The sequence below is a fragment of the Nanorana parkeri genome, unplaced genomic scaffold, assembly GCF_000935625.1.
Source record: "Nanorana parkeri isolate BGI_ZX_2015 unplaced genomic scaffold, ASM93562v1 scaffold539, whole genome shotgun sequence".
Classification (NCBI taxonomy): Eukaryota; Metazoa; Chordata; class Amphibia; order Anura; family Dicroglossidae; genus Nanorana; species Nanorana parkeri.
The window spans coordinates 1073311-1089996 of record NW_017306807.1 but is presented as its reverse complement, the minus strand read 5'-3'; the positions used below and the strand labels follow the sequence as shown (position 1 = coordinate 1089996).

General features: G+C 40.3%; 1 protein-coding gene across 1 annotated transcript in view; it reads left to right on the top strand.

The window, feature by feature from the left end:
- The window catches only part of TXLNG (taxilin gamma), a 29827-nt gene extending 15184 nt beyond the window's left edge, over positions 1–14643 (top strand). The window contains exons 2-10 of the mRNA XM_018561711.1: positions 331–607; positions 2954–3045; positions 3142–3312; positions 4563–4757; positions 5896–6015; positions 6754–6828; positions 7768–7860; positions 11313–11408; positions 14128–14643. Of these exons, the coding sequence (XP_018417213.1) occupies positions 331–607; positions 2954–3045; positions 3142–3312; positions 4563–4757; positions 5896–6015; positions 6754–6828; positions 7768–7860; positions 11313–11408; positions 14128–14457 (1449 nt within the window). The 3' untranslated portion in view covers positions 14458–14643. The remainder of the gene's footprint in view (positions 1–330; positions 608–2953; positions 3046–3141; positions 3313–4562; positions 4758–5895; positions 6016–6753; positions 6829–7767; positions 7861–11312; positions 11409–14127) is intronic.
- The last annotated feature ends 2043 nt before the right edge of the window (positions 14644–16686 follow it).

Sequence of the window (16686 nt, the reverse complement as noted above, 5' to 3'; positions counted from 1 at the left end):
ATCCATTATCCTAAACTGAGGAATTACCCTTAATTTTTGGATTGGTCAGGAAGACATACAGATGCCCTCTGTTTTTAGGAGGTTCTATGTACTAAAGGATGTTTTGGTTTCTTTATGACCACTTCATAATGGCATATCTGCCTACACTGTCCCATTTAGGCAAATTAATTTCATGGAGACGCATCTAACAACACTAATATCCTTGGTTGGTGAGATTTAAAATGTTTGTGTGAATTGTTTTTCTTCTGCGACTGATCTAGAGTTTTGGTTTTTTTTGTCTCATGTGTTCTTATTCTGACATGTCCACTTTAAATGTATTTTTATTGACAGGTTACGATGGGTGAAAGTGAATTAAATAGCTCCAATGAGGATACCATTGATCTGTTGGCAAATACTAGTTTGCCTCTCTCTGTTGTCAATGGAAAAGAATTATTAAACTCAGATGGTCTGGAGGAAGTACAAAGCAGAAATATTGAAGATATTATGGTGACAAACCACCTCTTAAATGTGTCCCAAGGGGAAAAACCTGGAAGAGCAGTCACTAGACTAGGCCCACCTGATGGAAAGCAAGACCCAGGAAGTGAGAACAACAAAGAAAAGACACTTGGTAAGGACTATTGCAAGTGTATAGTAGTCTAGATTTAAATTCTTCTAGTGTAATTTCTGCGTTTTTGTTATATACTTTTTGAAATGCTAACTATTTTACATTTAACCCTTTGGCTGCCAAGGCCTTTTCTTTTGTTTTGTACACTTTATAATCTACATTTTTGCCCAAAAACGCAATATAAAGAAACAGCGACAAAATATGGCACCCCAAATTGTCCATAGGCGACGCTTTAAAAGCCCGCACAGGTCATCAGTTTAGAGCAGGGGTCTCAAACTCATTTTGACTCGGGCCACTCGACAATTTTTTTTTTCTCCCATGGGGGCCGGCTTGCCGAATTCCGTACATCAAAATAAAATGTAATTATATCCGGTATGGTACCACGGACCCCAATACACGCACACTTATCAGGTGACAGCAGTTGCATATAAACACCTGCATACCGCATGTAATGATATGTGATATGATTACATGCGGTTAGAAAACACTCTCTCCTGAATGCACAATCATTGAGTCCAGTGAGAGTTACTGATTCTAACCGAATGTAATCATATCACATACAACTACATGCAGTGTGCAGGCATTTACATGCAACTGTTGTCACCTGATCATTAACTTGAATGGGTGACAGCTGCCACTTTTAAACGCCAGATTAGGGATTCCTACTGCAGGAAAACACAAGTTCCTGACACAGGAATCCCTAATTGCACCTAAAGATACAGGTGTGATTGGAGCCTAATACACTCCCCCATACACATAAAAAAAAAAACCTACCCCTGCACATATAAAATAATACACTCCCTCCATACACATAAAAATACCACTGTACATATAAAAAATACTGCCCCTGCACAGATATAACATGATCCCTGGTGCTCTAGTGGGTGATTAGTGAGGTCTGCTGCAGACCTCACTAATGCATCCTTTCGGGAGGAGCAGCTCTGCGGTCTGCAAGTCAGGTATGCGGTCCGTGGGCCGGTACTTTGAGACTGCTGGTTTAGAGAGATCCGTGAATATTGGCCAGATCGCTTTTACGACACGGTAACCGGACAGACACCCCACCGTATTTCCTGGGCTCCGCTGCCCCTCTTACGGGCCCAGGATCAGCTTGCCGGGTGTCGGCGGGAAGCTGGGGAGGAGACCGGTGAACGTCCATTCACCGATTTCCTCCCCGTTCTATGGGACCAGGAGCAATGCTGATTGCATCACTTTCGGTCCTGTAGCTATCATCGCTCAACTGCAAAAGCCAAGCAATAAGCCATTGGAGCATGATCTGCACTTCAATAGCTTATTTAGAGTGTAAAGATGATACCAGGGGTCTTGTGGACCCCCAGCATCACCTTTAAAGTGTGCCTGTCACTGCCATTATGCTATCACGTAGGGGGGCTTGTGAGCCCCTATGTGATAGCAATTAAAGTAAAGTTTAAAAAATGTCAAGGTCCCCCGCGTAAACACACATCGGGTGCGCCTACGTACGAAAACAACGATTGCGTTGCACATGTTGGGTATCGCAGCACATGCCAGAGTGAGAGCAATAATTCTAGGGCCAATATTTACATATATCTGTAAACTGATGACCTGTAGGGGCTTTTAAATCGTCTATGGACTTTTTGGGGTACTGAATTCTGTCGCTGTTTCACGGACGCGCACAATTTTTAACCTGGGCATTTTGTGTATTTAATGAAATTAAAAGAAAAAGCCTTTGTCTTTAAGGGGTTATAGTGGTTTTTTTGGTTTTTTTTTTTTTTAATATAGTAGACAAAAATCAAAGGCATAGTTCACTTTTTGCAAATTACATCCTAAATATGGGGGTGGCATGAAACATGCTCTTAAAGTTGGATTAAGTCTTTAAACCCTTCAGTTTATTTTTTACTGTCTGTGTGGTGTTGAGCAGATTTGCCTTCACTTCCTTTCCCGAAGATACAATAGGTAATGAAAGGAAAGGTAATGAAAGGAATTCTCTATATAGTGAGGGGAATTCCCTTATTAAACAGTTGTTACTTGAACAAGGAAGTTTACCCCTTACCTCCTGCTCTGGTGACAACTCTTACATTTTGGATTTCCCATCACCTACTACACTTGGTAAAAATGTTTAACAGTAGAAAAAGAGAAGATGAAATTCCCCAGTGGGAACTGGACAGATGTCCTAACCCTTCCCCTCCCCTTCCAAAACTATTAATGTTTTGCCTATGTAGACGTTTTTTCTGTATAGAATAGTGTACATATTTAAAAGAGTGATTTCAGATATGTGAGCATTACAAAGCTTTCATTTTGAAGGATAACAACTATTTTGCACTATGAACTTCCGTATTATTTGACGATTACTCACCAGCTTTATGTGACTTGCAGGTAAAGAAGTTCTGCTTTTAATGCAGGCTTTACATACTCTGAGAACTCCAGAAGAAAAGCTGGCTGCCCTTTGCAAGAAATATGCTGATCTTGTGCGTATTACATACTAGTTCTATGTATTATTAAAATGCATATTGTGTCATGAATGATGGTTTTACCAGCTTTTATTCTTGTAATGCCCAATTCAGCTGGAAGAGAGTCGGAACTTTCAGAAACAGATGAAGATTTTGCAGAAAAAGCAATCTCAGGTGATAAAGGAAAAGGTTCACTTACAAAGTGAGCACAGCAAGGCCATTCTCACACGAAGCAAGCTGGAATCGCTCTGCAGAGAGCTTCAAAGACACAACAAAACATTAAAGGTTAGCTGCATCTTGAACAATGTTTTATCATGCTGCATTCCTAGCTCCATCAGAAAAGATAGGGATTCAAATATCGGCACTGGCCTAAAATGCAACCTTTTGTATTGGCTTTGTAAAGTTCTGGACTTTTTTCCTTTTTTTTATTTGTAAAGAAAACAAAATCTTTTATATTGTGAAAAGCTGTGAAATTTGATGTGATTTTTATAATAACCACAATCCATGAAAAGTCTCCAAATGTTACAGTATATAACAATACTACACACTAGTCGGCCAGCGTCAGATAAAGTGTAATTTGTATTTAGACTTCTTAATGTGTAATCTCTTATATTTTCTTCTGGATAAGGTGGATTTACTTTATTCTGAATATAACATATTTCAAATTTTCCTGGTGCTTTGCTGTTTCTAGAATGGGACATGAGATGATCATTGCCTAAGTGGCAGGTATGATCTACAGTATATTGTAACAACTGCCTTTTAATCAGCCTTTCTCATCCAGATTTTCATGGAACCTCTGGGTTACTTCATAGGTTAGTAGGGGGTTTTGAGCAGTGAGCAATGGTGGGTTGATCTCCTACCTGATGATGCCTTTGTACTTCAGCACCAGTCACTCAGCAGAGCCAGGGGCATGGGGCCAGTTGAGCCTCTGATCTTATCTCTCAGTAACCACTGACACCAGTGATCTTTTTAGCTCTCTGAACGGGGGCATTCTTCTGTTAGTTTAGTAAGATGTGTTTCACCCAATCACAGGCTTAGTCGAAGAGAATCTGGGGTGCCACCCAATCACAGACTTGGTCGAAGAGAATCTGATGTGCGGCCAGACTTTCTTCTAGATTGTTGGTGGCTGCAGTAGTGTGCAAATGATAGTCAGCCATAGAGCTGGAAGACTTAAGGTGGAAACATACAACCTCGTCCAAGAACTTTACATATTGCAAGAATTTTAGCAGATGTATTGCTGATTTCTATCGTTTTTTAGAAACCGATGCCTTTCCATATGCTTTTTCAACTGACTCATAAATGGAAGGGTCTGCCATCATTGTCTCCAACTGAACTGTTTCAGTATTTTACTTTAAAAAGGCATTGTCATCATAATCCCCATCCCTTTACCAGTTGTAGAGTTCTAGAAAGTATCGTAATGAAAATGTTCTGTTCTAGGGATTTGATCTCTAGTTCTGTGCAGACTACTAGGAATCCATCAGAGCTTATGTTTGTTTTGAGAACTGGTCTAAACAAAACTTTTTCCTCCAATATAGGAAGACAATCTGCACCAGGCACGTGAATATGAGGAAGAGCGTAAAGAAGCCACTGCACATTTCCAGATGACATTGAATGAAATCCAAGCACAGATGGAGCAACATGATGTGTACAATGCTAAGCTCCGCCAGGAAAATGCAGAGCTCGGAGATAAGTTAAAGAAACTTATTGAGCAATATGCCCTACGAGAAGAGGTGAGGCATTTTTTATATATTTCAGTCCTGCCTCAGAGATGATGATTGAGTTTTGTAATTATGGTTGTGACTTTTTGATTCAGGGGTTCCGTTGTCTAAAGTGGTCTGAAAATGAGTGTTTTGAGAGTTTGCTTCTCTGCATGATCTTACATTATGGTTGTATTACTACTGCTTCTTTTTTAACGCAACATAAATTGCTGACAGCAGCATTTCATTCCATGGTAGAAATAGCGGCATTTAGCTGGGAAGGGGTATTTCATTGCATGGTGTGAAATGCATAACTATACCCAAAGGCTAAATTTTGTGCATTCATTTTTACTGCTTTTTCATACTTGTATATAGTTGTACTTGTATACATATGCTTTCAAAATGAATGGTATTGCAGCGTGCCAGCGCGTTAATAGTCTAGTGCCACAAGCATTAACACAATCCAAAGTGTAATCCCAGCCTACATGTTTTTTTGAAATGCAGCTCTTGTAAATTGCTAAATTTGTCTATCAGCCACCTGCAATCCGCTGAAAAGCAACCCTTCAACTGGGAGAGGTAAGGCCAGCACTAGGAGTCAACAGGGCTCTGCTGCATGGTCATGATCTGACAGTGAACACACTGATGGGAGGAGCGGTCAGAGTGAGAAGATGGATAACTGCTGCTGCTTTGTGTCCTGCTGCTTCCTAATTGTCCTGTCAGCTAGCTAAGGTGTTTTTTGTTCCAGGGTTTTTGACAAGAGTGTGCTGCAGTAGAGGTTGGAGGACCTAGCTCTGCTAGTAACATTGAGATTACATATTTGTATTTAATTGCCAGCCAGGAGTTGAGTTTTTTTAAATTGGTTATTTTCTTTTGCATTAATATGCAGTATTACCAGCAAGCCTAGTTTTTGTTTTCTTCTACTGAATTTGTCCATCGTTCCAGCAACCGAAAATGTTGTAACTATCAAAACAGCAGATGGTTAAATTGTCAGTCCCCTCAAAAAAATGTCCCATCAGAGAGATGCAAAAGGCTGCGGGGGATTCCCTTGCTGGTATTTACACACAACTATACTAAACCTTTAGGGTGGAGTGGCCTTTTTATGCTTTGTTACATATTATGTTTTTTCACTTATGCAATATAATTCTAACTGCCAAACTGCATTTTTCTTTAGCACATTGATAAAGTCTTCAAGCATAAGGAGCTACAGCAGCAGCTAATTGATGCCAAACTACAGCAGACAACTCAGATTATGAAGGAAGCCGAGGAACGACACCAGCGGGAAAGAGAGTTTGTAAGTACAGGTTGTTGCTGGAGGAGCCTATGACTGCATTTCAGTAAGGTGTAACTAAAATCTTTTTCCCCAAAAAAACTCCACATTTCATTTATTCAGTGTTTTAAGTGATACAAATAACAGAAAGCTAATTCAAGCTACATATGTTAATGATTGTCTAAGGCTATCCACCTGTAAAATAGATAATATTTAGTGAATAGAGGGTGAGGTTTGCTTGTTGCAAGTTAGCAGGATTCTGTATGTCTGGATCAGACCGGATGACATGAAATTCATTGCTGTGGGTGCTGTACCCATCGTCTTCAGATGAACATCTTTCAGCATATAGCAAAGGAATCCAGGGTTTGGGAGCGTGCTGGGCTTTTCAAAGATGCTCTGCAGGCACAACCTACAGTAGCTCATTGTTCCTATGAGCGGTATAGAACATAATTCTGGTACATATGTCATGAGTTCTGAATTCACAATGACATTCTAATCTGCATGCTTGTTTTGGTTCGTTGACACCCAGATAACTAGTGTTCTTAAATGGAGGTCAGCAATGGAACCTCCCTGTTTCTCTTAGAAAGGGTTTCCTTTAAGGACACAGTTGTGTGGAGCTTTAGTGTTGCTGCTGGCCTACACATTTCACAAAGTTGTAGACTTTTTTTTTTTGCTCTCTGTTTACTTGAAAAAAGATTTAAAGTGAAAAATCTTGTTATTCTGTGAAGCAGTTTCAATGAAATGGCTTGTATTCCTTTCCAGTTGTTAAATGAGGCTACAGAAACCAGACAAAAATTTGAAGAGCTTAAACTACAAGAAACTCAGCTGAAGCAGCAGGTAAGTTGATGACTGTGCTTATTGATGCATTTGTTTATTTTTAAGCCACCTGTTTTGAAGTGCTTGTGCTGTCATGAGGAAAACATTTTTCCTCATATGACAGCACAACAAAAATCAACATAACCTGATCTTCGGTGTCAGGTATCTGTAGCTTGGTGGCTCAGGAATCCAGCTCTGGAATTGGGCAAATCCTTCTTCTTGCTCTTAGAAGGTTATCACAACGGATGAAGGGCTGGGGCAGAGTCCTTCACACTTTGTCGGTGCATAGGATTTGACCTACACTGGAATCTCACCTTCGATCTACATTCTGTAGCTCCAAATTTGATTGTCCCTGCAGTGCTTCAAACCCTGACTGGAGCGTTATCTGATTGTAATTCAGTCAGGCACCATCACAGTAGTGGCATACATTATCAGGGAGGAACCAGAAGTCTAGCTGGGACGAGAGTTAGAAAGGATTCTAAACTGGTCAGAACGCCAAGTTTTAGCCTTAAAAACTCTATTTTAAAATAACTAAATTGCCTGGTTTTTTTTTTAACCATAAAAATATACTGTATGCATCGAATTCTGTTACAAAAGCTGCATCTGTCCCAAAAGGGTCAAATTATGTTTTTGTGGATTGCGATTGCAAAAAGTTATTTACAGAAAAATCTCCAAATGTAAGGGGTTGAAGGTGCCAACACTTATGAACACTAGCTATTTATATTAAAAAAACATTCCAAAAACCAAAACTGATGGAAAACATGTAATTTGGAACCACATGTAAGTACTGTGAATGCAGTGATTCAATAACATACAAAACACCACATAAATAAAGAGTGCACCATTATGACAACGTTGGTAAATGTAGAATTTGAAATGGAAGGTGTTTAGGTAATAACTGGATCCCTTAATGTACTTCTAATTGAACAATTTTGTTTTTTACTGTCTGTTTCTTTGCAGCTTTCTCTTTACATGGATAAGTTTGAGGAATTTCAGACTACAATGTCAAAAAGCAATGAACTTTTTACAACATTCCGTCAAGAAATGGAAAAGGTTAGTGCTTTTTCATAGTCATCACTTTTCCCATGGACTTCATAGTTACTATCTTTTATTGCCTTTATTAAAGTGGAAATAAACTAACTGTACCAAAATCAAATTTCCAGCGTCACATTAAACTGAACAATGAAGTAAACACGCCTATATCTTCAATCTGCTGATTTGTGCACTTATCTGTGTATGTGGGTATGCTAAAATTGAATCCAGGATAGTCTCTGAAGAACTGTAAGAAAGGGGTGGGTGGAGGCATGACATCACAAAACAGACAAGCGGCGAATATTAAGAGTGCACACGCCAGCCTGTATGACCTCCTTACATTAATGCAGTCACAGCTTGTGGATGTAGGTATTGAAGTGCCACACCAATTAAAATAGTCCAGATAGGGTCAGGGGACAATCGAGTAGAATAGCCAATGCCTTTCGGGGGCCCAAAAACACCCCCTTCATCCAGGGCTAAGGTAAGATTCAAAGAAACCGTGAATATAATAAAAATGTATATTTGCAATAAATGATTTGGTACATCAAAGATGTAGAGCAACAAAAAAAAAACCCATACAAAATCCCTGTAGAGAAATCTGGCTGAAACTGGATCTGAACAAGGGATATAAACTCTGCAAGCCATTGTGCTGTCCTGCATGGTGATAGATGAATGCATATAAAACATATGATGGACTACATTCCCAATACAAATTAGTAAACTACATGTGAGATTGTAGTCCATCGCGGCAGGTGCACACCTAGGCGTTTGCAGTTTTGCACGATTTTTCTTTTTTTGCACGTTTTTGTTTTTAAAACGCATGTTTCTTCCTGTATAGAGATGTCTATGGGACCAAAACCGCACGACACCCGCCTGAAAATAGCTCTTTTCGCGTGACAGGCATTTTCAAGTAACAGTCAATGAACCCATCGCACTCCTGACCGCTTATTTCAAATTAATTAACGTGGGTGCAGTGGTGATCAACGGATGGCAGCCGTTATCATTCACAAAGAGAAGTATGGACACCGGCACTCCAGTTGCGTCTGTTTATTGACGAAGATGCAGCATAATCACACTCGGTGCAACGTTTCGGGGATCTTGCAGGATCCCCTTCCTCGGGTAGAACATGTGATAAAGAATGCTGGTGAAACACACATATAAATAGAGCAATAAATAGAGCAATACGTGATAACCAACCAATCCATGAGCTCGCTAGCACCCTGTGACTTCATATTCCTGCCAAAAATTATACAGTGTTATACTGAGCCACATATCTCCCTAGCTGGTTAACAATCAAGTGAGATATAATGCATTATCACAAGTACAGTGTGTGTGTTGTTGCCTTAAAGCCGCAAAAGACATCCCAGAAGAACGTTGCACTGACTGTGATTATGCTGCATTTTCGTCAATAAACAGACGCATCTGTTTTGCAACTGGAGTGCCGGTGTCCATACTTCTCTTTTTAGGAGTTTTTTTTTCCACACACAACACCACGCAATGCTAACTAGTGAACAGTTGCCATTGATTTACGTGGAAATGTGTGTTTTGCGCCACTAGATCCGCTTGTTAAAACGTTGCATTTTTAAGATTTTACTTCTGAGTTTACTGTCACTTTAACACTTTTGCTGCCAGTGCCATATCCCTGTAAACAGACTCCTAGCGGCTGCCCCCAGATCGCTTTCACGGGCCGAAACAGTCCCCGGCTGGAGGAGCTAGGGAAGAAGCTATTCAAGCCTGATCTGCGCTTGAACAGCTTCTTTGAAGTGGAAAGGTGACTTTAGGAGTCTAATAGATCCCTAACATCAACTTACAGAGAACCTGTCACCACTAATATGCTGTCACATGGGGGCTTGTGAGCCATCCTATATGATGGCAATTAAGTAAAGGAAAAAATACATTTTAAAATCTAAAAAAATATTTTTACAGTCCCCCGTGAACATGCACATACTAACATAAACATGCATCGGGTGCACCTACATATGAAAATGACAATCACACAACGCATGTTGGGTATCGCCACGTGCGCCAGAGAGAGCAATAGTACAAGGGCCAATATTCATGGATAATTCTAAACTGATTACCTGTACAGGCTATCAACAACAAGTGTTGCCTATGGACAATGTGGGGTACTGTATTTTGTTGCCTTTTCATGGGCACACAACATTTTTAAGCTTGGCATGTTGGATATCTATTTGTCACAATCCCCTCTCATATTTTGAAAAAATTGGGTATTATATTTGTGTTTTGTACACTAAAATTAACTAAGTGTAATTATTGCTGAAATGTTTGGGGTTTGATAAAGAGCTGCGTTGTGACATAAGAATTTGCAATTACCACTATTTTATTCTACAGGGTCTGTGCTTTCAGGAAATATATAATTGTGCAGGGTTTTCAGGCCTAAAATGTGGATTGTAATGTATGCAAAAAATGCCTTATGAGAGAAAGGGTTAAAAGATACCTAAAGTCTTTAACCTTTGGGTCATACTACTGCCTACGGGAGGATTGGACAATGGCAAACAGAAAAACTGCAAGCCAGTTCAGGATAACCCATTTCACCACCAGCATTTCGCTTTTTCCTAGTGTTGTAGAAGAATTCTACAACAACTACTAACAAGTCTATTCGCAAAAGGGTGAAGAGTTTGGAGAAGACAGTAGAAGTGAGCAATCTAGGACAATATAGCTGAACTGGAAAGTGAGCTAAATTAGAGAATTTCTCCAAATCAGCCATGTCCTAGATTGTTCACTTCTGCATTCTCCAAACTCTTCACCCTTTTGTGAATAACCCTTTAAAGGTGTACTTAGTTTTTCACACATGGCTTCTCCATTTTGGTTTTGTTTGTAATATAAATAATGACATGGTGCAATATGTCATGTCTTCATCTGAGGTTGCATTTGCCTCATTTTAAGACCTGCTGCAATATTTACACAGGTAAAGTTACAGGTGAAACTCGAAAAATTAGAATATCGTGCAAAGTTCATTTATTTCACTAATGCAACTTAAAAGGTGAAACTAATATATGAGATAGACTCATTACATGCAAAGCAAGATAATTCAAGCCGTGATTTGTCATAATTGTGATGATTATGGCTTACAGCTCATGAAAACCCCAAGAACCCCAAATCCACAACCTCAAAAAAGTAGATTATTACATGCAATCAATAAAACAAGGATTGTACATAGAACAATATCGGACCTCTGAAAAGTACAAGCATGCATATGTACTCAGTACTTGGTTTGGGCCCCTTTTGCAGCACTTACTGCAATTACTTTTGCACGATATTCTAATTATTGGAGTTTCACCTGAATATATTTTTATATATAGTTGAAAGATATAATAATGTTATTGAGGCAGATATTAAGCGCTGCGCAAACTGTTGGCGCTATATAAAGCCTGTATTATAATATAAATAGGACTTTGCCCCCAGAAAAAGGAAACAACCTTAAACTCACCATTTGCTCTTTTATTGCTTAGATGACCAAGAAAATAAAGAAACTAGAAAAAGAAACCATTATTTGGCGGACCAAGTGGGAAAATAACAACAAAGCCCTGTTACAGATGGCTGAAGAGGTGAGTATGACAGCGAATGACCTGGACTGTTATCCTCTTCTGTAAAAGCTTGTCCGGATCATGTCCACACTAGTACAGTTTTTTTTCACGGACCAAAAAAGCATCCTAATGGTATTTCTGGGCTCTGTTCACACCAGTGCACTACAATCAGGTCCACACCAAAAAATACTGCTGGTCTCATTTTCTCTGGTCTGAAATACCCTGGAACACATGAAAAGCATTAAAAAAATGCAGGCGAATGCACTGGACTGCACCTAAAAGCCCAGTTAGAGCCAGCTGTCAGTCACGCAGCTGGGCGGATCCCGGCACAATTGTCGGGATCCGCTTCAGCTGCGGCGTCTCAGTATACCGCGAGCAGCAGCTCGCTGTATACTGAGCTTAGGGTGACGGGAGGATGCTAGGTTGTGTCCTCCTGTTACCCTAAGGACAACTATGGGGAAAAGACTTAACCCCATTCCCCCCTCCCCGCTCTGATCCTCCAGCGCTGACTGGCGGAACGGACAGGGGAGGGGGCGGGTACAGCTGGCTCTGCATCTAGATAGGCAGAGCCAGCTGTCACTCACGCAGCTGGGCGGATCCAGACATAATTGTCGGGATCCGCTTCAGCTGCGGCATCTCAGGATATAATGATCTGTAGCTCGCGGTATACTGAGCTTAGGGTGATGGGAGGACGCTAGTTTGTGTCCTCCCGTTACCCTAAGGAGAACTATGGAGAAAAGCCCTAACCCCATAGTTCTCCTCCTTTAAGCTGAAAAGAAAAAAAAGCTACAGAATGTGGCAAAGTGGCAGTAAAATCACGCTTGCAGATCTGCTCCAGACATGGGGTGAAAATAACCTTTAAGCATTCTACAAGCCAGGCCTCTGATTTTGGTGTTTTCCATCTTTTATCATGTATTGCTCTGAATTCTTCAGTTCATTTATTGATGTCTCTTCCCTATTTAACAGCTGCCCATTACAAATGAGGAATCCTATTTATCTAGTCCTTATTTTGGTTTATCTGCCTTTTAGCCTGCCATTCAGTAAGCAATACAGACATCTCTTGTGATTATCACATGAAGGGGTACAGTTAATCATCCAGCAGCAATGTAAAAAGTGAATGAAATAGATTTGTAATAGGTTGCCATATGTATATCCTCCATTTCACTTCAGACACGTTTTTGATCTACTGATTCGGGGTTCACACTAGAAGGGGAATTTGCACAACAAAAACAAACTCCTGCAGGAGAGTAATAGATTAGATTAATGATGATAATCTTGCCGAATTATGCCTCAAATGGAAGAAAATCACTTGGCAATCTTCTGAACAAGTAATATATATTTGTCCAAAACAGTTCCATGAACAATTGCCCTTTTGGCAACCCGTCTCTCCTACTTTCTTTCCATTCAAGTGCTGCAGCCTCAGTCACACTTCAGCATTTGACACTTCCTGCCAAGTGATGTGATTCCATCCTCTGACCCCCATGTCACTACAAAACTCAGTAGTGAGTTAGTAATGGAACCAAAACACACCGCTCCAAGCTCCCTCCCGTGATGGACTACAATTTTAATACAAATTAGTACACTAAATGTGAGATTGTCCATAACAGGAGAGAGCGTGGAGCGGAGACTACTTTACAACACACACAGGGACCATGGGGAACAAAAGTAGCCCCCCTCCAGAAGGAAGGACAGTGTCAGCACTATTCAGAGATGATTTGAGGAAGTGTCACTCTAAAGTTTTTGATTATAAGGAGTCTGATGGAATCTGCTGCACATAAGTGTAGGGATCACTGGCGAAATGTGTATTTCATTTACATTGTTAGAGATTACCATATGTGCAAACAAATTATGAAAAAAAAATCATGATAGAGGCAGTAAAGGATTAGAAAAATGGAAACATTGATTGTCATGATTCATTATCTATGCTGTTTGGCATCACTGTATTCTTGGCTTGATGAATTCCTCAAAACAACTAAAACTAAAGTTGTCTAAATCCTATTCTGCAATATAGCATTTGGGCAGGTTTCAAAATTAGAAATCACAAGAAAGATTTGACAGTATATGGCCAACCAAAATTAACATGGTTTATCTTGATCACCTGGCTGTATTTGACTTTGGATCTAATTGGTACATATCTCAATGGTTTTCAGCGGTCCTCATGGCCACATTCACAGATGCATCAAAATGGGGCACCTGGCTCCTGTTTGTGCCTTGTCTTTTTCCAGCTTGCCTTCGGTTCTCGTGATGACTGAGGGAGTGGAGGAGAGGAGGGTCTTTTAAGCAGATTAAGTGACGTGTTTCCTGTGTGTGGGGGAGGAGATTCCATCTCGTGATGCTGTCCTGGAAGACTAATGGAAATAGAGTTACCGGTAAGTCCTAACTCTGAATTTTGAATGCTTGCCTAGCACCCCCTAACCACCAGGTAAACAGGGGTGTGTTCTGTACATGTTGGGCACAGTCGCAGTGGCTCAAATGCTGCATGCAGTATTTGATGTGATCTTAACTATTTCATTAATTTGCTATATCTGTGAGCTGTCCTTCCAGGAGTGTTTGGACTCTGGGCCAAACAAAGTCTGCAAAATATGGGTGCTGTATTGTCGTCTTGCATGTTTCCCATAGTACTAGGTAAGATAACACTCATTTGTCAAACTGGATAACTGAAGTGGGTCTTTAGGATTAGATGAGCACCAATAATATTAGGCACTTTGTAGTGTATTAACAACTCCTACTTCTTTCCCAGAAAACTGTTCGAGATAAGGAGCACAAAGCATTGCATGTGAAGCTGGACCGCCTGGAGAAACTCTGCAGAGCCCTCCAGACAGAACGCAATGAGCTCAATAAGAAGATTGAGGGTCTTCAGGATCAAGCGTCTGATGGTGATGGTGGTGGCACACCTTATGGAGAGTCAATAGAGACTCGTTCAGTTGAATCTTCAGAAGAGAAGAATGTGATCACAAGTAAAGAATCTGGAATCCAACCCATTCCTGAACCTCTTCTACCAGACGGACAGATTGTGTTGCAAAAGACTGTCTCAAAAGAACCACCTTCCAGCATGGATTTTGTTGACTAAAATGGGGCATTAACACTGTTAAGAACACAGATACACAAGCATATGTATATACATAAAAATATACATATATATTTTGTGTATGCCTTTGTTGGTGGTAATTTGTGGTGAGAGATTTCTTACTTTTTCTACTATATTTGTATTTTCCTAGGACTACTGGAGTACATGTGCGACATAAAGCTTCCTAGCAACTACACAGTCTAATTGATTTTCTCACATTCCACTTTGGCAGCGGTCTTCATTTTCTTTTTCGCTAGCTAATAAGCTTGAGTCACATACTCTCAGGCTTATAAATGTGTGTGCCAGAAGCCTCTGATAAAAGCAGCCATTCTCTGACTTTATATTCACATTCTATGGCACATATTCCATGTTTGTGGAAGATCCACTTTAGAAGGGCTGTCACATTTCATGAGTGCTAGATCCCTGCGTCTTAAGAGAGGGGAAACTGTGAGCATGTAAACAGCCGGCGATGGCTGTTTACATACAAGCGATCAGGCGTCTCTAGAGACGCCCGATCGCTTGCGGGTGTGCCGGTCCATGATCCGATGTGGCCGGTGCAGCTGGGACCGGCACGGCGACGCTCTAACAGCAGATCAAAGGGAGATCATTACTCGATTTCCCTTTGATCTCTCTTCCTGTCCCCGAATGCAGGAAATGATGTATATTACATCACTTCCTGCATTCAGTGTCAACTCTCCGGTGCAGAACACCGGAGAGAAGCTGATGAAGCAGATCTTCATCAGCTTCTCTCCGGAAACCCCTGATGTCTCCATAAAGAGGACCTGTTTGGTGAACTAGCTATTACATAGGGGATTTCTTAATCCCCTATGTTATAGCAATAAAGTTGTCTAAAAAAAGTAAAAAAAAAAAAATGACAGCATTAAAAAAAATAAAGAAGCTAAAAAAAATATTCACAAATAATAATTAAAAAAAATTACCAAAAAAATGTTTTACTCAAAAAATGGTATAAAATTCATTTCAGTACAGCGTTGCATGACGGAATAAACGTCAGCCAAAGTACCGCAGCGCTGAACACTGAAAAATGGCCTGGCCAGGAAGGGGGTGAAACACCGCGGTCTTAAAGTGGTTAAGGTCGTGTTGGTTTACTGCAAAATGCCTGTGCAGTGAGAATTGTATCCTCGACACCCAGCTGCTATTCGCATGCATCATTTTAGCAGCTTAAATGGTTTCTGTCATTCCAAAATCGCCTTTGAATATTTATGTAAACACACTACTGGTACCACATATTCTCCTTCTGGCTTAGAATTCTGATGAGACCTGAAAAATGTTCATCTTCCCAAACATGCGTACATTTAATCAAACTATTTATTGACGGAAACATGTAGCTTAGCAGCATATCTGAGCCTTTGTTGGGAACAACATAGGAACCAGCAAGAGATGCTATAGCTTAAGTTTTTTTTTTTTAGTGAATAACTCCAAGCAAGAGAGATGAAAAAAGCTGCTGTGTAAATCTTGCTTACATCACTAAGGGCTCATTCACACTAAAATGTTCTGTTTTAGCGTGTGGCAGGGGGGGCTATTGCAGTGCATCACACTGTTTTTACGTTTTAAGTTTATTTGGTATGTATACTCCATTCAAGCCCTGCACAGCAGCACACTGCAGTCCAGCGCTCTGCAAAAATAATGCAGCAGTGACTGGCATCGTTCAGTTGCTGAATTACGCCGGCCACCGCATAGTGTGAACAAGCCCTTAGGCAGTGGATATTTTTTATTTATTGTAAAAATCTTTGCATACGCAAATCATTTATAAGCACTAGTTATTATCTCTTGCTTACTCCTATAAGGCCCAAATATTGGCAAGGATGCTTAAAAGCTTGCATCAGGGCAGATTAAATAAAAAAAAAAAAAAAATTCACATCTCTGCACTATATGCATTTTGCAGGTTTTATCCCTGCAAGTGCAGAAAACAAAAAAAATTGATCAGCCTGAAATGTACTCGGCTAATTTCCTGCTGTGAGCGAACACATTCTTTTTTTCTGGACTAAACTACTAAATCCTTCCTCGTTTCCACAATGTAAAAAATTATCGTTCTGTAGACTAAGGTAATCACTAAGAGGGCTGTGGAGTGCACAGGAGAGTTACTGTCTGTTTCTACTGGTGCCTACAGGATTGGACACTGGGAAACAGAAAAACTGTAAGCCAAGACAAGATAACCCATCCTCTACCCAGCATGCTTTAATTTTTTGCTAGTGTCCTAGGAGGATGGATGTC